General features: G+C 40.9%; 1 protein-coding gene across 10 annotated transcripts in view; it reads left to right on the forward strand.

Moving 5' to 3' along the window:
- The window catches only part of LOC121166533 (disks large-associated protein 1), a 316,740-nt gene that overhangs the window by 68,898 nt on the left and 220,742 nt on the right, over nt 1-27,100 (forward strand). For all 10 annotated transcript variants that reach the window (XM_040995705.1, XM_040995704.1, XM_040995706.1 and 7 more), the window contains exon 2: nt 2,898-3,112. In XM_040995705.1, the coding sequence (XP_040851639.1) occupies nt 2,898-3,112 (215 nt within the window). The remainder of the gene's footprint in view (nt 1-2,897; nt 3,113-27,100) is intronic.

The raw sequence follows: 27,100 nt of genomic DNA on the forward strand, positions 1-27,100 counted from the left end.
CCCATCCCAGGTCCCTCATGTGGGGCATGCTCCAAGGGTCCTGCTCAAGTGGTTTTGATAGTTCAACAGTTCTGAATTGCTGCCATTCTCACCACTCCAAGCGTGATGCAGTCATTGGAGAATCCACTGATTGACATAGTCCACCTTAGAGCCTCTGTTTGCCCAGTTTTTCACTGCCAACCTATGGCTGGGGTAGTTGATTGATTTGTTCTGTGCTCTGTTGTGATGCCAGGTATCCTCTGCAGGTTCTGATAGACTGCCATATCCTCCATGTGCAGCTGGTTATGCTCTCCACTGCTCCGTCTGAGCCTCTGAGGAGGCTCGGCTCTGGCACTTGCACTCCATGGCAGACCATGGGTTCTGAGTCTGGCAGTTTGGGGAGATCCCAAAAGAAACTTTGTCTGAGGTGATCCCAGACCAGATTCTTGTGTGTACTTGCAAGTACAGGGCCCAGTACAGTCCATCTCCCCAATCAGCTGGTGGTTGCCGATGCTGGGTTAGGAATGGATTCTTTGCATAGACTGTACGACATTCAAAACATAGCGATGGTCAACCACAAGAAAAGCACCTTGCACAAACTGTGCCTAAAGGGCTGTAACACTAGGTGAGTTATATAACCTCAGTTTCATTAGTAAAATGGGATAATAATAATATTAAATGCTTCATCTGTATGGATCAACTGAGCCAACCTCTATTCAGCAAGAAGAGCAGAGCTGACACACAGGAAACACAAAAAGCACACTGTAAGGATTTGTTAAGTTAAAAAAGCATGGTACATAGTGAAGCTTACAACCTCTTGAGAACTTTTCAGAATCAGAACCTACAAGTTGGTATTTTAAAGTCCCTGGAGAGTAGCCGCTCTTCAGTCTGATGTTTCTAGATATAGAGTTCCATCTACACAGATAAATTCATAACTTGAGGGAAAAAAATGTGCTTTTTAATAGAGCATCCATTTTCACTTCCCAGAATTTAGAATATTTGGAATCCGTGTCTGACATGTGTATGTCTAACACTTGAGATTTCAAATTCGTGTGTTATCAGTCATACATTTTAAAGTCATTTGATTGTGATCTCTGGAGTTAAAGCAGAAACACCTTGAATCCCAGTGCTGGCAATTGTAGTTATGTATCCTTTGGCAAGTTGCTTAAGCTCTCTGACCTGCAAAATATTTTTTTAAGATACAGTGTTATCGTGTTGATGAAACAAGATCCTGTAAGCAAATCACTTAGCAGAGCTAAATGTTGATCATGAAATACAATATCCTATTAAAGGATAACCAGTAAATACCATTAAAATATTAAATAACTTTTTATATTTTTGTTACAAACTGGCTAGTCCCAAGAAGGCCTTCCTGGGGACTCCAATTTTATTTTATTGCTAACTAACTTTTTATAATGTGTCTTTTATACATATTTCATCTATGACACCATGTGTTCAACTTCTTAACGTACTGATTTGGAGCTGTTTCCAAATTTGCTTAGACTTTTCTTGTCTCTCTTATAAGCATGTTAAGGAAAAAGAACTCGCTCTCCTCATTTTCCCCCACTTTTGTTTTAGTTAAGCCCCGTGTGGTATTCTGTGTCCAGTAAATGTTACTTTTGATTGATTAAGAGTAGTTATTGTGCATGTCTTTCACCAAATGGAGGAGAAATGAGATCCTAGGGAGAGTTCAGATTAAATTAGAAAATCTGAGAGGAACTGAAGGGAAAGTAATAAAGGAGCCCTAAAGAACATAGTGTAATGTTTTTCTGAACACGAAGAAACGATTGCATAAAGATAAAAGTGCAGTGCAGTGGCAGCGTCCTCTTACATGATCCTCATAATGAAGAAAAGCAAGAGGAAAGATGAGTTCAGATGAGGAGTAGCTGTAACAGGTGAGTAGAACAGCCCAGAAACCAAGAGAAAGGCAACTCTCAAAAGGTGCTGTGTAGGGCCCAGCACAATGGCGCAAGTGGTTAAGGTCCTCGCCTTGCACGCCCAGGATCCCATATGGGTGCCGGTTCTATCCCGGCAGCCCCGCTTCCCTTCCAGCTCCCTGCCTGTGGCCCGGGAAAGCAGCAGAGGACGGCCCAAAGCTTTGGGACCCTGCACCCGCGTGGGAGACCTGGAAGAGGCTCCTGGCTTCGGATCGGCATAGCATCGGCCGTTGTGCTCACTTGGGGAGTGAATCATCGGACGGAAGATCTTCCTCTCTGTCTCTCCTCTCTGTATATCCGCCTTTCCAATAAAAATAATAAAAATAAATCTTTTTTTAAAAAAAAGGTGGTGTGTAGCAGGGGGCACACATGTGTACAGTCCAACAAAGAAAACCCCCTTAGCTTTCACGAGAGGATCACTGGAAACTTTAAGAATATCTAGTGAAGCTGAAAGAGATGCAGAGAATGTAGGTGGTTAAGAGGTGAATACAGATAGTGTGGATCACTGGTTTAGGAAGGGGACGGATTGGATATGAGATGGTAAATCTGGGAGATTAAGGAAAGGTGGAGATAAATGAACAAACATTCTTGAATCTTAAATGATCATTGATTTAAATCACTTAATAGCCCAATAAAATTACATTCCCCTCCAAAGGCATCCTTGTGACTGACTCAACTATTATCAGAATGAGAAAAATAAGAAATATAAATGAACCAAAGCCAGTTGCTTTAATTATCTCTAATGTCTAAATTGTTTTTAATGACTTAGACTTGAATGTACTACATGTTCTCAAAAAAACAAAAACAAAACACCATGTGCGTATGAAACTATTCCGCAAAAACAGTGTTATTGAAGGCTTCATATCTAAAGTTCAAGATAATTAATCTGTATTGCCTATATCAAGGGTCAGACCCAAAAACTGAAATAAAAAAAAAAAAACAGTATTTTCTCAAAAGCAAATTTCTCTGTGTTCTGTTTAGGTTCCTCAGGATGAATGGTCAGGGTACACCCCTCGAGGTAAAGACGATGAAATTCCTTGCAGAAGAATGCGCAGTGGCAGCTACATCAAGGCCATGGGGGATGAAGACAGTGGAGACTCGGACACCAGCCCCAAGCCTTCTCCCAAAGTGGCTGCACGGAGAGAAAGCTATCTCAAGGCGACTCAGCCGTCCCTTACAGAACTCACCACCCTCAAGTGAGTACTCCTAACACGACGTTCCGGTGGTGCCTTTTCTTGTATGGTTGCCTAGGATCAGATTGTATAGCTCCTGAATAAAATGAGGCAAGGGGCCTTCTACAGGTGAAACAGTCTATTACGCTGAATGAGCTGTTGGTTTTCACACTGGGTCTGACTTGATTATCCGTGCACTTTCGAAGAAGGGACACTTGGATGTCTTCTGCATAGTTCATGATATAAACACCTAAAAATTCCAAAAAGAACGCTTTTAAATAATCTACAATGGCTCTTGAAAATACTCAAGATTTTTAGGAAAAGATTCCTGTATACCAATTCTTGGACATTTGTTGAGCCACTAATATGTAGAACTCTTGCTTAAAACTCCTTCAACTTTTCAGACAATTGATAAGAGTAAGCCTTGAAGTTTATGGAATATGCCCATTGCTTAAAAAGTGGGTGATGTTTAGAGGTTCTTGATACACATTTCAAAAATTTGGCACCAAATACGTAGACAATTTTAAGCACCGTAAAAACTTCTTTTTATTTTGAAAATGTGATTGTAAGTCGTCCTCACCTGTATTTGTGCCATTTGTGAACAGTTAATAGCATTACAAAGACTACTAAAAAGTATTCTTTTAAGTAAGTTCTCTGGATTTTTATGCATTCATTTATTTTATTTGAATGGAAGAGAAATGCAGAGAAGATGAGAGAAAGACAGGCAGACGGAAATCTCCTGTGCATTAGCTGACTCTGCAAATGCGCATGACAGTATTCCAGGCAGGGCTCTCCTGGCAAAAGCCAGCTTTTCCACATAGGAGGCAGGGCCCCTGAGCTGTTTCCTGATGTCTCTTAGGGTATGCATAGCAGGAAGCTGGAATGAGAGAAATGGATACAGGACTTGAACCTCTTATGGGACGCAAGTATCTTAATTGCCTCCTCAAATGTCTGCCCCTGATTTAATTTTTGATACTATTTATGAATCTAGAGACAGAATTATATTTGAATCTGAAAACCATATTGCAGATAATCGGTGTTTTAAGTATCATTGATTCCATATCTTGATGAAATATAAATTACTCTTTATGCATGTGTGTGATTACTGAATAAAATGTAAAAAAAAATCAAATAAAATCAATGAAGCAGAAAAGTTCAAAGCAATGGGCTGAGGAAAACAAGCCAGATGGTTACTCAAGAATACCTAATCTAGCCATCTAGTATGTGATGGGAATTTATTTAAATAACGAAGTACATTTTATTTTAAAGAACTGGAGGGGGGGAGGCGGGTTGCCATGTGAATTCTTTCCCCAGAAAGCACATGGAACCACTGTAGAAGATTCTAATTAGATGTTAATATTAACATACTTAAAGCAGCACAAGCCAAGAAGCTCCTGGTTTCTCTGAGCTTTCAGTAGTGTCCCCGGGGCCTTCTTACTGTAATGCATTGGCTCTCTGGGTCTATCTTAGCAAAGAACCTCAGACCTGGCTTACAGTCCAAGAGGTTGGAAATATAAACCAAGATGCCAGCAGCACACACTCCCTGTGAAGCTTAGGGGACCTGTGGGATCTGGTTGTGGCCAGCAGAGCCTCACACCCCTTCGCTCCAGTCATCGTGCCTGGTCTCTGTCGTCATCTATGGCTTCTCCCTCTCTGGCTTCATCTGGCTGCCTCTTTACGTTCCTCTCTCAAGACTTCATCTTAACTTGATTCAGTCTGGAGACTCCATTTCCAAATGCAGTAGTCTCTCTTACTCATGATTTAACTTCTCTTGGTTTCAGTTATCCGTGATCAGCTGTGGTTCAAAACTATTAACTAGAAAATTCTAGAAATAATACAGAAGTTTTCAGCTGTGCTCTATTTGAAGTAGTCTGATAAAATTATCGCAACATCTTAGTTTTCTAGCCTGCCTGGAACATGAATTAGTCTTTTTGTCAAATGTGTCCTTTTCTTAAAAGATTCATTTTGTTTTTATTGGAAAGTCACATATACAGAGACAAGAAGAGACAGAGAGGAAGATCTTCCATCCATTGATTCATTTCCCAAGTGACCACAATGATCATTGCTGTGCTAATCTGATGTCAGTAGCCAGGAGCCTCTTCCAGGTCTCCCACATGGGTGTAGGGTCCAAGGCTTTGGGCCGTCCTTGAATTCTTTCTCAGGCCACAAGCAGTGAGCTAGCTGGGAAGCAGGGCGCCCGGATTAGAGCAGGTGCCCATGTGGAATCCCAAACATGCAAGGCTAGTATTTTAACCACTAGGCTACTGTGCCAGGCCGAAATGTATCCATTGTTTACACACTACGAACTGTTAGTCATTCAGTTATATTAATTATCATGTTGACTTCACAGAATCTCAGTACTTGTTTTCAAGTAATCATTATTTAATAATGGCCCTTTAGAAAAACAAAAGTGATGCTGATGCTTTGATTTTACTATACTATTATAATTTTACTTTCTACTAGTTATACCTAAGATCCTCTTGTGCCTAGTTTATAAATTGAGCTTTCTCACGAGTGTGTAAGTACAAGAGAAAACATGATGCACATATAGAGTTGAGTTCTATCTGAGGTTTCAGACAGCCACCTGACGTCTTGGAACATATCCCCTGAGGATAAGAACTGCTACGGGAAGGTCACATTCACAGATGCTAGGAGTGAGGACTTCAGCTTATCTGGGAAACATAATGCAATCCACAGCATGACCACACAAGGTAAGAGTTGGTGGTAGAAATTTTTAAAAATAATAACAAGGCTTTGATGTACCTTGGCATACCTAGTGTAAACACAGATAATTAAATATCCTCAATCTGAAAAGAAATGGACTTGTAACAGAGGTAATGAGTCACTGTAGCATGAGATGAGGATAGTCAAGGAAACTTCTGGTCATCATCATCTATACAGATCTTAAAACATCTCTCCATGAACAGGTGGTCATGACTGTGGTATTCATTGGCATCTTCCAGAACGTGTGTAGGAGTGAATGTGACGAACAAGGAGGTCGCTGAGACCCAGGGACAGTTCCTTCATGTACACACTAAGCAGCGGGACTGTGCTCATGATTCTTTTAGTTTATCTCCAGGATGCATGGGTCACATTTGGCTGTTCTGTGACCAGGCACCATGATTCAGCTGCCCCTAGGAATACCTAGCTACGAAGAGAACAGGAAGGACTGGAGCTGAGAGGGAGGTACTGAGGACAGCAGTGGGTTCCAGGATCCCACCAGGTTTGTGCCTGGGCGCTTCCGGCCTCCAGCATTCTCTCTGAAGTTGCTGGAACGTCTTCTCTCTCACTTATGTAGTACTATCTTCCTCTCGTATCCTGGGCTGTATCCTTACAATCATCAGTTACTTCTTTCAGAGCTCAGAAGTTTTAAGAGTACAAGGAAGCAAGTACACAGTGCCTAGGTTGATTGTGGCTAGTTCAGGCAGTGAAATCATTGACCTGAGCATAAGCTGATCAGCTATTTCCTTCTCCCAAATTTTGGGAAGCCAAGATGGCAATCAATTTACTAATAAACACCTAGTAAACTGAAAATCATATTTTCATCACAGGCTTGCAATGTCACCAAACTGGCTCTCTTGCGCCACTGTTCCTTAGCCAACAAGAGTACATGTGACCAGCACTGAAACATCTCTTCCACTCCCCAGTGTTACTTCTTAGTTTGCTTACTTCTATTCATTTCTCCCTTACGTATTTTGTGACTTGCATTTATCATTACAAATCTACATAATAAGCGTCCATCGTGTTCAACTTCATAGGATTATTAAAGATGTCTAATTGCATAAGATTTAGAGAGATACAGAAAGAGGAAAAGGAAAATCCACTGTGGAGGAAAAAAATTCATGTGACTCAAGAAATTCTGTCTGTTATTCCTTGATGATGTTTTCACTAGAGATCATTGTTTTTCTAGAACTTTGAAGCATTCATCCACCAAGAAAGCCAAGCCCCATATCCTTGAATTCTAGCTCCTGCCCCGCAAGAAAAGAAAAATATATTTATGCTCCTACTTCTTTGACATTTAAGTTAATTTTTCCCTCCTTCCTCCCCAGCAATTCACAGCTTTAGGGATGAATCATACTCATGAACCAAGATAACTAAAATTAGTCATGTGAGATTGGGGCAACATTTAGTTTGAGGTTTTCAACTCCCATGTTCCCTCGGAATGCTGGCAAGACGGCACTCCTACACTTTCTTAGATTGTTTTTTTGTCTTTTCCCTCTTCTGTTTTCCAAAGGCATCTGGAAGGTAGATTTCTGTTTGTGGCTTCCATCAGCTACTTAATGTTACTGATCTTCGGATACAGAAAGTCTTGGGTCAGCCAAGCATTCTGGAGTTAGGAGTAGTTGTAAGATGATTAAGTACATGTGCACACCTATAAGACTCCTGCTGCAGTCGCTCTCCAAAGTGCCTGTTTCTCTCCTTCTCTTCTCATATTCTTCAGCGGTGAATAAAACCCTTCACCTGATCACTAGCTTTCCCTTTTCTTTATCTGTTGAGCAACTAGTAATGTGAAATGGCAGCATCACACAAGAATATTTGTATTTTCAGAACCCATTTCTGAATATTCCCTAGTAGATTTTTTTTTACCAATGTGGGAGAGTTTGGGGGGCCCAGAAATCCCTCACTACTCCAGCACAGCTTGGCTGTGATGAAGAACCTGTCTTCTCTATGGTTTTGCTGTGATATAACATTTATTCCAGAACTGACACTGCTGCCTGTTATCATGATTAGGCAAAACCAAGCCCAACTCTCACCTCGACTTTTATTTGCTGTATTGCAGAAAGGACATTTTTCAAATGATACAAAGTGAGCAGTCATTGAAAAGTTTCTAAAGTCAAATTCAAATAACCAGTGATTCAAGGTAAATAGCACTTTAAAATTTCTTTGTACGTCTTTATCCTTGCCAGTGATTCAAGGTAAATAGCACTTTAGAATTTCTTTATACTTCCTTATCCCTTCATCCAGGCAATAAGAAAAGATTTTCACTGTATGAAATAGTCAGTCTTTGATATTATAAGTTTTGAAATTTCTCTGTAATTGCCCAGGCTTTTGTCAGAAGGCCAGTCAGAACCCCTGGCAATTTTGATTAAAAGCCTAACAATAGTCCTTAGAAAAGCGTATGTTCTATCCTAAATATCTGCAGGCAAATAGTTTTTTTCATTTGTAGATTGGTTAATACTCCATCTTCATTTTTCTCTTGGGCCTGAACCTTTCCCTGGTGTTAGAGAAAATAGCGAAATACTAAATAGCTCTGTGGCTTTGGGCAACTAATTTTATCTCTCTAAATCTCCCCAATGAAATGAGAGTCTCAAGCGTTTAATAAGAATGCTACCACTCAGGTGGCACCCAGGACCGTGGCAGAGAGCATCAGCAGGTCCCAGCTTTGGTGTATCCCAGCATCTTTCCCACTGAGTGCAGATGAAGCCTCAAATTCCATCTAAACCTTGTTCTTCAGCTGCCATTGATTTTTGATGGCTGAAGGCAATGTCCTTACTCTATTTGAAAGTCTCTCAACGCAAATGTGTCTAAGTGAAATAAAAAGGCTCAGAGAGGAAAAACTGCCAAGTAAAGCAGTGTAAGAAGATGAAGGGAGCTGTTCTCCCTCAGCTTGAAATCTGGAGATCTAAAATGAATCAGCTCTACATCAGAAACCTAAAATTCTAACCACCTGTTGGAGTGTCTGTTCATTGTTTATCTTCATGTGCCCTGCCTCCTTTTTTCTCTCTAGGTACAGGATGTCCTCAGCCTATTCACATTTCCAAGACCCCTCCTGCCCACCTGCTGTTCCTCATCTTCCTCAGGTTCCTTGTCGTCCCAGAAAAAAAAAATGGGAAAGAGGGAAGGGAGAAAAAAAAGGATAGGAGCCTGGATATTTGCTTCCCAGAGGTGTGAACTCTAAAGACATAGTAGTGCATATCCCCCTTACTGTTGTCCACCAGGAATGAAAGTCTCTGTGTCCTTTTCTTATCACTGTCCTCATTCCATTCCTCCCCTGCTTGCTTCTCAGTAAGACATATGACATTTAATAATGCAGACAGTGGTTGACATAATAGAACAACACAACCTAGCCCTACAAAATTGTGAATTTGTGCTTTTAGTGATATAAATACAGGATAGTTTTCCCTTTTTAACACTGATAATTCTTTCTTCTGCAAACATCTATCCTTCCAACGTCCCCCCAACCTTTCCAAAATAGTTATAAACTCAAAACATCTAAAACAAGAGCCATTCTTGCTCAAATACCAATTATCACTTACTCATAGACAAGTTATCCATATACCTTTCAAACCCTGCTAGAAACAAGGCTTACTTTTCAAAAAAAAAAAAACTAGTACAAGAGATTACTTGTAATATTAAATTCCTGATCACCACATACATACAGCTCAAGACAAAAAAAATTGGTCCTTCACTAAGACAGGAACATCTTTTTCCAAACGATGAAAGTTTGTATGAGTAGTGTGGTTTCCATTCTAGTAGCTTGCTACATAATTACTCTAGAAAAACATGTTGGGGTAGGAAGACTGCATCGATGGAATTGCCCAAAGAGTGAGTATGCCCACAGAGAGGTGTGAAGTCTTTAAGACTCATAAAAGAATTAAAGGAAGTCCAGGTACTTTTTAAAGAGAAGGAAACAGGAGTTGTAAAAGTGAATGAAATATTCATGCTTTAGCGAGGTTCTAAGTGCCTGACTGAGCACTAGGGGTTTTACAGTATCCTTACTTCTCCGCCATTTCACTTTCCAATGTTTCAGTTACTTGTGGTCAACTACAGTCCAAAAATATTGGTATCTACCTTGACCTTTTCAAGAGAGAGACTGCACTAATGCATCATCTATTACAGTACATTGCCGTAACTGTTCCATTTTGCTATTTAGTACTGTTAATCTCTTACTTGCCGAATTTGTAAACTGATTTATAAATTATGAGGTGAGAGCACAGATAATAAAAAATGGTGGGAGTAAGGTTAGATCTGAAACCTTTCTGGGAGGTGTCCATAACCTCCAGTTCTCACAAAGTCTCAAAAGGGGAATGAGCGTGCTTATTTCAAGAAACTGTCTCACTCCAGGATGGAATCTTGCTTTTTTTTTTACTTAAAAGTTCTCCTTTTGTAACTTTTCCCACCAAGGATGCATTTGCAGGCTTGCAACTGTTTTCCATCTGCTGATTTCCTTGATTTAGGTCTTGAAATAATCCTTTAAAACTCTCAAAAATAAGACATTTTCTAAATAAAAACATATCAAATATTTTAAATTAGTTGCTTTTTAAGTAGTCTTCAATCATTTGGCATATATGGCTAATTTATGCAAACTTTTTTTAACAAACCCAAATTGTCTTTCCCAAAGAATTTAAGAGGCTAGGAAGCATTTGCCTCATTTACCTTTGCCCAATTTGTACCTACTAACATTTCCCTGCCAGCAAACACAGACAATAATGCATGGTAACAATTCTGAAATTCTCCTAAAGCAACTGTAATTGGAAAAAAGTGCCAAAAAAAAACCTAAGATCTATTACAAGGCCATCCATAATTCAATCTCAAGGAGTATTGAGGCCAAGTAGTATTACTGTAAAATGGCTCTTTTAGAGCCCTGACTACCAGTTGTTTTCTCAGCACTGGACCTATTGAACCAAGTAGTTTTAGGATGATGAGCACAAGGACATACAAGTAACTGCCACACCAAAATCTAGCAGGCACAGGACAACAATGAACATAGACAAAACAGATACAAGACTGTTGGTAACCGATAAATAGAACCAGAATATAACAGACCAGAGGGCACAGGGTGATATCTCTCCACTGGCCTGGATCCGGGAAGTAGTATTGCATCCAGCCTTGCCAAAATCCGCACTTACCTTAGAGGTTTTCAGGACCTGGGGAGAGCTGTCCACTCCAGATGACTCCGGCAGGCCTTGATCTCTGTGGACCCCAACTGCTCCCACTCAGACCCTCGGACACCAAGGCTAAGGAACATCTCAGCAGCTATCGCCTGAGTGCCGGCCCTACAATCTCAGCAAAGGAGTTCCCAAAACTCAAGTACCTAGAGCTTCAGGAAAGAACTCACTGGGACCTCCAAATGTTGGGAGTTGACCACATCTATCCCATAAAAAAGTTAGAGGCAGACTCCTTGAAGCTCAGGAGTCTGTTCATCAGCCAGTGCTGACCAGTGAACTGTTCCATACCACCGCAAGTGGAAGGGAGCAGCCCTGACCAGTGATGTTCAGGGGTTTTTAAGCAACGATCATCCAATCAACTAAGAGAGCACTGGCACATGATATGAATCATTCAATCAACCACACTTATATCAATGCACAATACAAATTATCCAATGAACTGTAGTAGTGTGAAACACAGACATCTATTTAATAATAAATAAATCTATTTAATAATAAATAAATTACTTAAATAATAAATTTATTTAATAATAAATCTATGTAAGCATCATACACTCTAATCTATCCTTTCAGTAAGACCTGAACCAGGCAAATAGAACCTTCCATGTGTACAGAAACCAATTTGAGCCAATCAACTTACCACATAAGCTGTAAAATAAAAGCAATGAGATCTTTTCTTGGGATATGTACTCTCACTCCCTGTTCTGAACTTTCTGAGAACCTGAGGTTATGTGCATATCCCAGAAATTTTCAGGAAGACTAGGCTTACTGTTGCTAATTATTTTGTTGTGTGGGCTGTCACAGTGACATGCCTCTATAGGAAATACATAGTGTATTTAGGCTTCCATTCTCTCTCTGTGGCTCCAGGAACTGACTGAAGGTCTTGGAACATTTTCTTCCTCATGTTAGACGGACAAACGTACATTTGTGCTATCATTTGCTCCTAACAACTCTATCCATATGAGTCTGTCCATTTTATACATGAACAATCTGCATCTCAAAAGAGATGAAGCAACTAGTCCAAAGTTACCAATTAGCTAAATGTCAGAGGTAAGATGAGCTGAGGTGTTGAAAGCAAAATGACTAAATGGTGGGTAGAATGATTAACTGGTTAAGATGATAGTGATCAACTATGCCAACAGGGTTAGAGAACAGAGAAGACCAACCAGATGTGGACAACTGAGAAATGAGCCAGAAAAAAGCAACATCCAAAGCAGAATTTGAAAATGACAGATGGGTTTAAGTGGAGGTCAGAGGGCTACCATGAAGTCAATTCTAACCTGGAGGTGTATGCAGCAGGCAGGAGGCTGAACCAGGAAAGATGTGGAGAACTGTTGGATTCAGGTTTGGCCTGGAGTGAGGGAAGCAAGGACCAGCTAACCCAAAGATCAGTGCTTCAAGGGGCATACTGACAAACAACTCCAGGAATGAGGATGGCCTCTTAGGAGAAGTGCCTGTCTTTATGCCACAACTTTGCCAAGGACCTGTGTCTATTCCATGGTTTAAAGGATACTACCTGAGCCTACTTCTTATGGTTGTGGATGGATTGGCACAGCTGACCGTACAGGATTTGGGGAACAGCAAAGAGATGTGAGCTGGGAAGATCCCAGAAGGGGGTTTCAAAAACCCAAACTCCCCATATCTCTTTAGAGAGTACTGAACAAAGACACTGCCCACTGTTCCACTGGGGAAATTTCTGTTTGCCAAGAACCTTAAAATTTCTGTCTGTTCTACTCACTGTTATGTCTTCAATTCAATATCTACATTCCGCATTAAAATACAGACAACTAACATTTATTCAATCCCTTTTACTATTTAAGTGTTCTATGATTCATTTATACTTGATTTCAATAAATTTATTAAGTGCTATAGTGAAATTGAGTTTTCCAGAGTCAGATATAGGTAGACACCTTAGAATCTAAGAATAGTAACAATGGCCTCTATGGAGAAAAAAGAAGCTTAACAATCAGAAATTAGAGATATTAACATGCAGAATTTTGTTTGGAATGTTTTCTGATAAGACAAATCTACTTTACCTGGCATAGGAAAAGGTTGTGGGTTTTTTTTTAAATTACTTTATTGCAGGTTATACTTTGTCAGTTTACTTCAAGTTAGTAGTATTGCCTTCATTTTACACCATTAAAAAATTTTCCGTGCACACCCCTGTGGCAGGAATTCCTACAAGAGAAACCCTGTTTCAGTAGGGAGCCTTGGCAGACACATTACGAACTGCCTCTGATCCTCCCCTGGCAGCAGGCTGGGTCCAAGTCCTAAATAAATATGCCTTAGCAGAGGATTCACATGGAGTAGCAAAACCACCAACATTTCCAAGTACCAAACAGGAGGAAAATAGATGAAAATCTCAGCCCAAGCTATTTAGGTTACCTAAGAGGGGGAACTTCTAACTACGTAGTTAATACTGAATAGATTAATTTGGAAACAACAGATTAATTTTAGAAACTACCTGAATTATCTTCCTCTAAGAGCTTTGTTGATTCTGCATGGAGACTTGAGTGAGCTGGCCAAAAAGAAAAAGTCAGTAGTTTCTCAGTCTGAGGCAGCCCAAGGCTTCAGCATAAAGTAAGCACCATTATTTTATTTTTGTTTGAGAATCAGAGAGAGCTCCCATTTACTTGCTTACTCCCTGGATGCCTGCAATGGCTGGGTCGGGGGCAGGGTCAAAGCAGAAGCCAGGAGTGAATTCAGGTTTCCAACATGGATGGTAGGAAACCAATTCCTTGGGCTATCACCACTGCCTCCTAGGGTCTGCATTAGCAGAAAGATGACATCAGGAGCCAAAGATGAGGATTGAACCCTAATACTCTAGAATGGCATTTGAGAATCTTACGTGGCATCCTAACCACCAGGCCAAATTCAACCCATAGCACAATACTCTTATCATGCACACTGAACTTGTAGTTTCAATATTAGTATTCAGGAAGATGAGATTTCAAATCACCCAAATAATTCAATACTCCATATATATATGGAGTATATATATTTATATTTATATGGAGTATATATATTTATATATATATATATATATTTTTTCTCTTTTGTTCTGTCCCCTTACAAGAATTCTATGTGTCAATCAAACTGAACCCTGATTGTTTTGAAGGTGCATTTGGCTAGCTTCCAGCCTGTACTAGACAGGATAGGTTAGATTAAAAGTCCCCAAGTTGTAGAGGCTTCTGCTAACAGAAATGTATTTCTTACTCATGCTTGTGTCCGTTTTATGGTCACCCAGGGCCAGGTTGTGGATATCCCATGTCAAGAAATGCTTCCAAAGTCGCTAAAGCAGAGGAGGAGCACAGGGTGAACAGAACATTGGATTTTAATGCTTCCACCTACAAGTGATGAGTTCAACACAGACAACGTTGAACTGTAAAGAGAACAGAAACGGCTAGTTTACCATGTTCTCAGGACACGGACACATAAACAATATTCAGAGAGCATCACTAATGACTATCAGAGTCTGTCATTCTGGACACTTAACAATATGACTAGCAGACAGACAGAGTCCCCATCTGCTGGTTCATTCCCCACAATGCCTGCGGTGACCAGGACTGAACCAGAATCAAATCCAGGATCCAAGAATGCGATCCAGTCTCTAACATGAGAGTCAGGAACCCAACTAATTGAGCCAACACCACTACCCCCAGGGTATGCATTGGCAGGAAGCTGGAATTAAGAGCTGGATCCAGGAATTGAACCTCAGTACTCATTTGGGGAACATAGGCATCTTAACAGACTAATTGCTCACCTCAGCACCTGCTGCTAACATTATGTTTTGTAACAACTTCCTCTAGAGTTATAAGTTTGTTACATCATCTACCTTCCTGTTGATACAGACAACAATTTGCCAAGTGATTCACCACTGCATACCATAGATCCACGTTTCCCAGCTTCTGACAGCAGTTACCTTGCTATGTGCTGCCAAATCCTGAAACCATAGTAAAAAATGTCAGGATTATTTTCTTGTTTTTGTTCCCTGAGCATTCAACGTCTTGTACCAATTTATGTCCTACCAATTGACCTATTTAGAATAGAATAGGATTTTCTCTGGTAAAAATCAACCCCACATGCTCGCTTCGGTAGCACATATACTAAATTTTGAATGAAAAATCAACCCCAGACCTTAGCTGTTAATTTCTTGGTCATGATGTCATGAGTTTACAGGAAGAGGCTATGTCCATTGTAATCACCCAGATGCTCAGAATGATAGAATTTCCATCGTGACTGGTTCCCCCAGAATCATTAGATCAGAGAAAGGGGTGCTGTGAATTGAGTACTGTTTCACAGAAGTAACACACATCACTGTCATTCACATTTCACTGGTAAAATTAACCACCTAATCACATTGCTATGGTGTCAATCAATGTGTGTGTGTGTGTGTGTGTGCCCCTAGACTCAAAAGTTTAGTTCTCAAAGTTTTATGTTAATGTTCTTCAGAGGGTGTGGACTTAATCCAATTGTGGTCTAAAAGTGGAACTCCCAGGGTCAAATCCTAGTGGCTGTAGGAGAGGATACAGGGAGACATGGACAGTGCACTCTCTGACTCTCGCCAGGTGATTCTCTACATGACCCCAGGGCTCTTCTAGCAGAAGCACCGTCACCAGAGACAAAACCAAGGGACCAGTCAATCTCAGGTTGTGAACCTCAGGGACCATGTACACAACAAAATTCCTTTCTGTTATAAAAACAGGCTGCCTGAGCTGTTTCACAATAATAACAGAAAGCTGAATAATATAGCACTTCTAATTTTAAAGAGGCAGAAAGTTGCAGTTATTCCACTTACCCCTACAATGCAAAACTGATGTATTTGATGAACTGCATTATGATATCTCCAGGTGTTGGTTTATGCTATTCTCTCACGTGTATTTTTAGAATGTCATCTCATAGTTATATATTCATTCAGTGAAGACTTATTATTGTGTGCTTATTATTGCTCAAGAGTACAAGATTTGAAGCCAAATTATTTCAGTTCACAATCACAGAAACCCTTATTTTTACATATACTACTGTGGAGAAATAATTTAACCATTCTGTGGTTTTATTTCCTCCTCGGGTTTATATATGGATGATACTATTTCTTACCTCAGGAATATTGGGAAGAGTCAAGAAGGTAACATTTGTGCAACATAACCCAGTGCCTAGTACATTGTGTTCTTAACCTCCTGCGATTTGTTAAATGCTGGAATATATTAGTGATTAGGATATCTAGAAGAATCCATTTTATAATAAAAATTGAGGAAGAAACTAAAAGAAACTCTATGCTTTCAAATTTTCATCTCAAATTTTACCTCTCCCTGTTGCCTGCTACTTCTTCATCTTAAGAACTCCTGAAGCACAGGGTTAATATTTCTTGAAGTAATTCCTGTCTTGTTATCTGCTTTTCTATTTCCTCTATCCCTCCTGTAGAAGGAGGTCCAAACACTGACTTAATCCTTGTGAGGCACTTGGCATGAGATGCAGCCCCGAGGAGATGCTGAAGAAGTGATAACTACACCGTCCCTCCAAGCCTAAGGTGCCTTGAGTGGGAGCTACCCACACAGCTTGAACCATGTTGCTGCTCTGACTCGCCTGCTCCCTCAGACTCTATACCCTCCTTCTGTTTGGGAATCTGTGGTTCTCTGAAAAGCACCCTGTTCCCTCTCAAGCCTACTTAGCTTTGCCAGCCCACCTGGAGGCTGGAAGCTCAGTCTGGCAGGTACACATTAGCGTGTTAAAAATATCTACGCAGCTGTCCCTAGTATTGTCATCTAATTTGAACATTAGCATATTCCCTTCTATTCATCTGGGGAATCCCAGTTCTTTCTGATTTCTCTGAGCAGGAGTAAGGATCTTCTGTAAGTGACTAGCATTAACCAGTTCTTTTAGATGGGAAGAAGAGTTGTCTCTAATGATCACATTAACAACTTAGCATTTCATAAAACGTATTTGTGAATATTCCAATATGCATATTTCAATATGTCATCTTGTATCCTGGTAACTATTCTATCAAAGCCTATTTTTTCAAGATAGCATTTTTAGTACATCTTGTTCGACCCTTAAAATAGTCTTGGAAGGGTTTTGGAGTTGATGCAATTAACATTGTACAGATATACCAAGGATTTCTTATTATTTCAAGCTTGCTGAGACAGAGCACAGGTTAGCCCTGAGTCAGAAGCTTTAGCCATCTATCTGCCATGCCAGCTTTCTTCCTCCTGCTGTCTCGTAGAACAGCCTGGGACTGTGCTTCACCATCTGGACATTGTTCTTGACTTGTAGCTCAGAACCTTGTTTTACTTCTTTGGACCACTTCTTCTTCCCAGAAAAAGCAAAGCTGAGAGCCCTCGGCACAGATCCAGGTTATCAACTGTTTATGAAATTGCCAGCACTTCAGTAGCATCGTCACTCTACCAGGTTTCAGGAGAGGCAGATGCTCTGCTGAGGAAACACGGGGCTCAATCACTGCTCTGATGTTAGAATCCATCCTACAGCTCCAACCTTCCAGACGTGGACTGAAAAGCCAATCAAGGATCATGTTCTTTAGATACTGCTCTTCCCAGTCAAGGAAGAAAGGTTGTGTTGGAGTCTTAGAGGGAGCGATGCTAGAAAGCCCAGCTGGCCATGTTCATCAAGCCCAAGGCTACATTTCTGCACTGAAAGAAACCACTGAAAGTTTATATCTCCTAATCCCACATCTATTATTGTCACCTACGTAGGGTGGCGTTGTTACATCCAACCCAAGCCTCTCCCCAAGAAAGGCAGCCCAGACAACTCTGCAAAGCACCAAAGTTTATTGAGGAGGCAGGTAAACAGATCAACTTCCTGGGGTCAGCTTTGTATTGGTTCAGAGAGCGACCCTAATATGATGGTTACAGGGATTTTATAGAATGAATAAGTTATACAGCGATGAGAGCCAGGTAAATTGCGCAGCTACTAGAGGCAGCCATGAGAGCAATGGGTAAAGCAAATCTTGCAATATTAATTTATGAAGTCGAGAGCTACGGCAGGGCATGCTACACCTTGTGATCTGGCCCAAGGAATAGGAAGCTGGCAAAGCATTTTGTACAGAAGCATAAAGAGCAGGTTAGCAAACTCATGCAGGCCTGAACCAAAGTGACTCCATTTTGTGACTGGATTTCACAGCATTAGCCACTGTAGAATGTTTATATCGTGGAAGTCAATGTATCTCAGAAGTTAGACCTTTTTTTCCCGCAGTCCACTTGGAAACATTTCTTAGTATGCTCCTGTGCCTTGTCTTCATGCCTTTTTCTCTCTTTTTTAAATTTAAATTTTTCTTTTTATTTTAAATTTTGAATTTTATGGTACAATTCTATACAGTCTAGAATTCCCCCTACCCCAAAACCGATTTTTCCCATAGTGTCACAATAGCATAGTCCTTTTTAAGTCGTTATGACTCTATTTCATGCCTTTTCTTAAAGAAGAGATGAAGGAAAAGAAATCACAGAGGCAAAACTGGAAGGAACCTGAGCAATGATTTCAACTCTGCTGTATTGTGAATAAGGAGATGGAGGTCTAAAAGAAAGCAGGACATTGCTTGAACTGTCCGGCAAACCTGGGGATACAAGTCTTCTCTTTCAGCCAGTTGTGAAGCCACCACATTCCCTAAGAAAGGAGAGGTACAGGGCTCCGTGGCAGCTGCTCATGTGGTTACCTGCCACCAGGAAAGATGAAAACAGCTTTGTGTACAGTGATTACACGCAACTTGCAAAACTACATTCTATGTGCTACTTCACACTGAAAGTGCTATATCAGTTCATAAAGGGAAAATTTAACATAAAATGGAAATAGCAAGGGATGATTTCATGAAAAGGAAAGGCTTCAACCTGGAATTTCCTTATTATTCATTCAAAAACAACAGACTGGGGAGAAACCAGGCTGGCTGGTGCATAATTAGGAATGTTTAAAAATTGGAAAACATCTTTGATAGGCAGCAAGGATTTTTATATCCAAGACCCTTAAATATCCAGATAGTTTGTTTGATTACAATCCAGTTAATCTTGGGGCTCCACTGGTGGTAGATGGCAGGATATGAAGTGCTGTCTTAGGAAGATGGTCTGCATGGTATGCAACAGACAGGCCAATGACAGGAGGTTTTGCTCATGTAGATGGAAGTATATTCAACATTGTTCACATGAACAGTGTTTCTGATATTTTAACACTCATTCTCTGTGGGAATGCTTAATGGATAACATTTACTTTATTTCTTGTGCTTCTTTTATTTCATTTTTCTTTTTGCCTCTTTTTTACTTTTCTTGTCAGATATACTAATTTTAACCCAAAACCACCAAAAAGAGAGGAAAAGCATCATAAGGAATAATAGCTAACACTTGGAAAATTTTCTACCAGGCACAATAAGTAACACTAGTGATGTCTAAAACAGGAGTAACTGTTACCCTCCACCTGCAGAGAGAGAGCAGGCACGGGAGGTCACCTGACTTGCCCAAGGTCACAGAGAGAAGGGTACTGAAGCCAGGCTTTGCACCCAGAGCCCACACTGACCACTCTTCTCTCCTGCTGCTCAATGTGATGGAAACAAACGAGTGGCAGAGAATTTTGAAATCAAGGCAAAGAGCTGAAAGCTGCCCTGATCCAAGGAGGAAATTGAAGACGCCTAGGCTGGGGTGGAACAAAAGAAGTGATAGCCACAGTGACACAGATGAATAAAAACAGCAACATTCAAGTTTCCCAGCAGGGCAAATCTCATGGCTGCTGCTGTTTTAGAGGTTGTTAAGATTTTTCTTGGTGTGGATACAATAAGCTCCAGACCTACACATGTTTCTTTTCTGTTTAGAACTAATGGCAAAAAGGTCTTACTAATTAAAAAATTTTTTTGCTTTACTTTATTATTATTATTATTTGAAAGGCAGAGTGGCAGAGAGGAGAAATAGACACAGGAGCTGGCACCCCTATAGAATGCTAGCACCACAGGCAAAGTCTTAGCCTACAAAGTCATGGTGCCAGCCCCCTTTTTTATTTTTATAAAAATATTACATTTGATAACTTTTAATGGCCTCATAGTATTTTAGTAGAAATAAACTTTCTTCCCCTCACTTACCCCTTATTGCCAGTCCATAAAAGACATCCAGTTCTATAGTTTTTCTTTCCACTTGAAATTATATCTGAAACATCGTTGTATGCAAAGCCTGTAGATTAACCATCTTATTTCTAACAATTACAGCATATTTCATTGCTTGTATTGTATTCAGATAATCACTTCCCCCTTTGAGTGGGGAATATTCTTCCTACAAAACTGGAAGGCAAAACAACATCATTAAAGAAAAAGTCACAAGAAGTCAAAGCTACAGAATCAAAATCCCATGGCAAAAGTGCAGAAATAACTAAGGTTAAAATAATTCCAGCATATGTGAAGGCCTAGGATCTCACAGCACTCAATCATTTGAAGAAAATGAAGTCAAAAGTCAGCTGGAAAATAAAATTTGCTCCCCCTCTACTAGCAAAATAGGCAAAAATCATGAAACCTGCCATTTCAATGTTCTGTCAGAATGCCTGAGTCCTGAATATGCCACTGCAGGATTCAATGTAAATAATTTCTTACTGGAAAATTACCTGGGTGACCTTTGTGAAATTAATGGAATTTTTTGTGTCTGTTTCATTTTGTAACTTCTAGTCATAGTATCGAATCACCAGGTAGACATTTCTGGCTTCTTTTCCATGTGACTATTTAAAAATTCAGCCATTTAAAGCAGGATGAGAGCCCTCCTTGCCTCTTGTTGACAATCTCAGGTAGAGGAAATTCCTAATATTAATGGGAAGGAAAAAAAAATTGAAGTGATGTTTTGTTCTCCCCAAATTGAGTGAATCCACTAAGTGTCTGTGCTACTCTCCCCTCCCCCACTTTCTTGAGTTTATTTAAGAGGTTGCCCATAGCAACCACCCACACTCCAAGTAACTGAAGCCAGTAGTGTGGAAAGCAACCTGGCACGCCTCTGTCTTGCTTCCAGAATCATTCTTTAGGCTCTGGTGGTAACCATGCAAAATCTAAACAATCATTTACATATATTAAGGATGGCTATTCGTCTCCTTTCTTTAAAAAAAAAAAATAAATAAAAATCCTGTTTGAACAAGGGATGAAATACTGAACACAGAAAACCTTTATCCCTGGAATCTGCAAGTTGCCCTTGATTCTGCTCGGGATGGGATGGATTTAGAAACAGTAGGAATGTCACACCCCAGCAGTGGGGACAGAGGCCTGTCCCCACCGCCTGCCTCTCCTTCCACGGTGGCACTCAGGTTGCTGGTGCCACCAAAAAGGGGTGAACTAGGGTGCCAGTGTCACCGTCAGAAGGGGCAGCCTGAAAGAACGGAATGGGAGAGGCAGAACTGGGTACAGATCTGGATGTGACACGAGTGACTTCATTTCTTTGTGTGTTTCCCTCATTTTTAAAATAGGTCTAATTATCTATCATTAAAGCATGGTGAAAATTAAAAGAGCTAACAAACATTCAACACCTCATCTGGAATGCTTTATTCAGTAAGCATATATTTAGTGTCTTCTGTGAGCAACATTACAAATTTTTATAAACAAACAACCTGGGCTTGGCACGGTAGCCTAGCGGCTAAAGTCCTTGCCTTGCACACACCAGGATCCCATTTGGGCACCGGTTCTAATCCCAGCAGCCCCGCTTCATATCCAGATCCCTGCCTGTGGCCTGGAAAAGCAGTCGAGCCTGGCCTAAAGCCTTGGGACCCTACACCTCCATGTGAGACCCAGAGAGGCTCCTGGCTTCAGATCAGCAAAACTCCAGCTCTAACGGCCGCTTGGGGAGTGAATCAGTGGACAGCAGATCTTCCTCTCTGTCTATATGACTTTCCAATAACAAAAATAAATCTGAAAAAAACAGCAAAATTAGAAGAAAAGGGACATGTGGAAAACCGGACACAAAACAAATTACTCAATCATCCACAACGTGGCAGGCTAGACAGGTCCTCGCAGAGCTAGAACTCTGCACTGCTCTCCCAGCCATGAACACAATCAACTTCATGATGCTCCTTCATCTTTGTTCCCTGAGTTCACCCCTGTCCCTGTTCCCAGAGGAAAAGTGCTTCCCTGGCTGACCTGAAGGGTTCCCCAGAGAAACATGAGGCCCCCTGCTTCCACAGAGTTCTCCCCAGTTTCATCATCCACTGACCGTGGACCCAGTTGGTCACTTTGAGTCTACCGCTAATCCATCTCTCTTGAATTTCCTTGTCTGTTGGAAGCATTCCACAGGCAAGTTGCTATGGTTGTTCTATGGTTCAGTGACGCTCAGTGCTTTACTGATTTGCTAAGCCCACAGATTAGCCTATGTTCACAGGAACACAATGATTAAAATAGCAGGGTTTACAGTGAGCAGAACTGTTTTCCTAGTACATCGTGACATGCCGAATCTTCATCTCATCTCCCCAGGTTTGGTGAAATATACCCCTCTGACAAGATAGGACGTAAACTAGTGGATTCCCCTCACTAAAAATGTGAAGAACATCCCATTTTCCAATGTTTTGGCCTGTAACTGTAGAAAACTCCTTTCCTATCTCATCATTCACATGTTTCATCCTTTAGGCCACATCTGGTCATTTGCTCAGGCTACCATAACAAATACTGCAAACTGAGTGGCTTCACCAACAGTAATTTAGTTGTATTTTTCCATAAGTCTGAGTTCAGACTGCTAGTCTGCTCATGTTCTGGTGAGATGCTCTCGGGGGTCTTCTTTCCAGCAGACCCTGAAACCACCCGGGGGTGAAGCACCAGAGCTCTTCTGCAGCAGAAACACTGGTGAAGAATGTCAGTTTATTCAAGAGAAGTCACAAGTTATATAGGGTGGAGAAGCGGCCAGGCAGAAGGCCTTCCCAACAGTACTTCCACCCAACAACAACATTGTGACTGGCTAACAGATATGTCTACCTCTCTGGACTCCAATGAAGTTAAAGGTCAGGAAGCACAGGAAACTGTGTCTCAGGGCAGACTCCTTACCTGCTGAAAAGCAGGATGAATGTCACATTTGACTTCCTAGAGTTGTTTACAAAGGAAGTCCTAGCACAGCTCAGTATAGGGGCAGGACATGCCCAGTCAACAGGCTATGCTGGAGTCAGCCAAGGGCACAGTGTGCCATGTGCCTATGGCCTCCCACATGGGCTAGGCAGGCAGAGATCCATGGGCAATCTCCCACAAATTGCTCTTCCCGGCTTCCTGAAGGAGCCCACTCGCTGAGTCTTCACATCAAGTGGATGGAGGCAGGTGCTCTGGTGTCCCTCCTATGGTTGTACTAACCACATCAGGAAGCTCTCGCCTCATCTCAATTTAATCACCGCCTCCAGGCCCCTTCTGCAAATATGATCACAGTGGGCATTAGAGATTTGTTTATTTTTATTGGAAAGGCAGATTTCTAGAGAGAAGGAGAGACACACAGAGAGAAAGAGATCTTCCGTGCGCTGGATCACTCCCTAAAAGGCTACAATGTCCAGAGCTGAGCCAATCTGAAGCCAGGAGCCAGGAGGCAGAAGCATCCTCTGGGTCTCTCATGTGACTGCAGGGTCCCAAGGCTTTGGGCCATCGTCCATTGACTTCCCAGGCTACAAACAGGGAGCTGGATGTGAAGTGGAGCAGCCAGGACATAAGCCTACAACCAAATGGGATCCTGGTACTTGCAGGTAGAGGATTAGCCTGTCAGGCCATGGTGTCGGCCCCACACAGCGCGCATTAGGGCCTCAGTCATTCAGACTGTAGCACTGGACCCCCATCTTATTGCCATGACAGCAATAGCCTGAGAGAGGCTGCTAACACACCTCAGGAAAAGGAGCTTTTGGGAAATACAGTTTTAAGTCATTAATTTAATGGCTGTTGTTTTTCCAACTAGGCATCTGCTACCGGAATTTACTTTGAGAGGCTGGTGAGGACCCATCTCAAACAAGTTTTAGCTCTTAGCTTACTGGATGAGCATTTGTGACTCACAGGCCTAAGGCATCTTAATGAGTCGAGCTCAGGTTGCTCATTGCTGCTTCTTCCGGGATGTCTTTAATGGACTGTCATTCAATGCATGTTCCCTCACTGCTGGCCTTGCTTTGTTTTTCTTTTAAGTTTTGATGATTCATTTATCTTAGTGTTAATTTTATGATACATTTCATAAGCTCTGGGATTTTCCTTCTCCCCTCCCCAAGCCTCCCACCCACTGATTTCCCCAATATCATTACAATAGTATAGTCCTTCCTAAGCAGTCGTAAGCCCATCATTCTGCTATTTAAGTGTATCCTGACATTGCAGGTATGGACAATGGCAAACTATCCAGCATTCTATTGTCAAGATATATTTAACAGTTTCATTGGGAGTCCATCTTCTATTTGGAAGTAGGGATGCACACTGCATTGTATCTTCACATCTAGATATGATAGTCTCTACTACACAGTTATTACGCATTCTTTCAAATGAAGAGCCATAAAACAAAATCAACAACAGGAAGAAAGTTTTCAAAATTTACAGCAACGAGAAGTGAAATAACATGCCACTGAATAACCAATGTATTGCTGAAGAAATGAAAAAGAAAACAAACAAAGCAAAAAAACCTTCTTGGAGAGAATGATGCTACCATATGACCTGTGAGTCAGTGAAGAATTTAATAAGAAAAACACTTTTGAAGAAATGAAAATAAAAACAAAAATATCAAAACCCATGAGTTGCAGCAAAAACAGTATTGAAAGGGCTATTGATCTTACATTTTGCATGAAGGTTGCCTTATATCAGAGAGAACATATGATATTTGTCTTTTTGGGATTGACTTATTTCACTGAGCATAATGGTCTCTAGCTGGGACCATTTGGTTGCAAATGGTAGAATTTTTTCGTGGCTGAGTAGTATTCCATGCAGTAGATATACCAGCTTCTTTATCTACTCCTCTTTGGATGGACATCTGGATTGTTTCCATGTCTTTGCTGTAGTAGATTGTGCTGCTGTAAATACAGGACTACAGATCCCCTTCTCATATGCAGAATTCATTTCCTCTGAATATATTCCCGGCAGTGGGATAGCTAGATCACACAGCAGGCTTATTTTCAGTTCTCTGACCATTTTCCATACTGATTTCCATAGTTCTTGTACTAGCCTGCACTGCCCCAACAGTGAAGGAAGGTAACTTTCTCCCACATCCACTCCAACTGCTAGGCTTTCTAAGAGAATATTCTACCTGAATCTTACCAATGGGGTGTGATGCTAACTAGAAACAGTTGTCACCTGCAGAGAGAATGTTTTCTTTTATGTTAATTTTACAATTGTAAAAGTCTGTGACTTTTATCCCACTTGGTTGTTAACAATTCCCTTCCAGGCAGGAAACACTACTACTCTCACAACAGGTCCTGAGTAGAACTAAAAGTAAGCGGAACCTGAGAATTCATTTCATAACAGGGTGTCTTCCAAAATGCTAAACAAGAAATTGATACAGGGCATAATTTCTTAAGAGTTGTTCCCTGCAATCATCATTATGTATGTTATCAAAGACAGCCTTGCATGTAAAGTTCAACTGCTCTAACAATCTCAATTACAAACTAATTAATGTGTGTGTGTATATATATATTTTTTTTTCACATGGGAACCAGGACAGATAGAGGAGTGATGCCAGTCACCAGTCATCAAACATATCAAGCATGATAATATTTACCCAAGGTTATTGGGAATAGCTGGTTGTTAATTGGTGACAGCCAATAGGAGAAATTGCTTCATGTTAACCCTTTTACCACTGGGTGACATCATCTCTGACTGATCAAAGCCTGTAGCTCTGTTCACTTCTCTTGCTCAGTCTCTCAACAGTATCAGATACAAACTAAGATTATAAGAAATGAGGAGAATAAATGTGTAACTAATTTTGGCTCATAGGTACAAAGAGAACAGTTGTACTTTCTTTGGATAATTTGTACTCAACAAGACACACAATCTTAGGAAAATAAATGAAACAAATGGTGAAAATATCTTTTTTTTCTAATTAGTATCTATCTTATCCCCCAGTTAGAAAATCCCCCTGTTTCAAGGCATTTGAGAGCTTCTTCCTGACTCCTGAAATCTAATTCCCTGTGGCTTAGGGTGCTCAATGGGTGATGTCATAATTCTCCTTTTCCCGACCAGAATGAGTTATTTATGTCTATGGCATTAGCATCATATCAACTTGGAAGTAAAAGGGCGACTCACAGGCAGATTCACTGAAGTCACTTTCTTCCTTAGCAGTAAACAGGCTCTGTCTTCTTCAAGATTCCATTGCACAACAACAAATGCACCACAGCTTTGCGAGAGTCAGCTCTAGTGGGGGAAGGAACTAGCCAGGCACTTCTTCACCACAATGTTATCAAAGCAGCCAGGTCCTGTGTGCTGAACACTGGCAGAGCTTCCTCTGCTCATGGATTCCCTGGACAGTGATCCACAGCCACACAGCCATCTTGGTCATTAAGTGCAATCCCCTGTCAGTCTCTGCAGTCTGTCCTCCGGCAGCTTTCCAAGCCGCACCTTGTGGCCACATGTGATGCCATGTGAATGATTCAACCCCGCTTCATGATATAATCCCTTCCTGTCCCACACAAACTTCTAAGCCTAAGATGCTCTGTTTACCTCTATCCAGGGGACTTGTAGAAGTTTGTGAAAATAGAATTTAAAATTTTATTTTGGTGCAAAAAAAACCTTTAAGCCAGGCATAGCTTTTCTCAGGATACATTTTCCATGAATTCTTTACAGATCCTTCATGTGCATGGGATTTGACAAAGTTTTCATCAAAATATAGTTTTCTTTAAATTCCATTTTTCCATGAACCATTCACAGTGCCTGATAGAGGGACCACCTACCTTCAGCAGGCCCTTGCCCAAGCATGGCTATCACCATCTCCAACAAGATATTAGGTGCAAGACTTTTGATACTGGAAGTTCTGAAGTCAAGCAAAAAAAAAAAGAACCAACAGCGATAAACAAGATGAGCTTTGGCCACGGAGCACAGTAGTGGATGTGGTCAGCCATACCAACTTTCTGATTTGTATGTCAGGCCCTGGCTAGCACACTTCCTGTTTCTTCATTGACCATAGAGTTATCATCATCCACATTGTCAGTCAAAAGGAATAAAGAACAAAGGGCAGCCACATAGCGGATA

Source organism: Ochotona curzoniae, unplaced genomic scaffold, assembly GCF_017591425.1.
Source record: "Ochotona curzoniae isolate NIBS_2020 unplaced genomic scaffold, NIBS_Ocur_1.0 patch170, whole genome shotgun sequence".
Taxonomy (NCBI): domain Eukaryota; kingdom Metazoa; phylum Chordata; class Mammalia; order Lagomorpha; family Ochotonidae; genus Ochotona; species Ochotona curzoniae.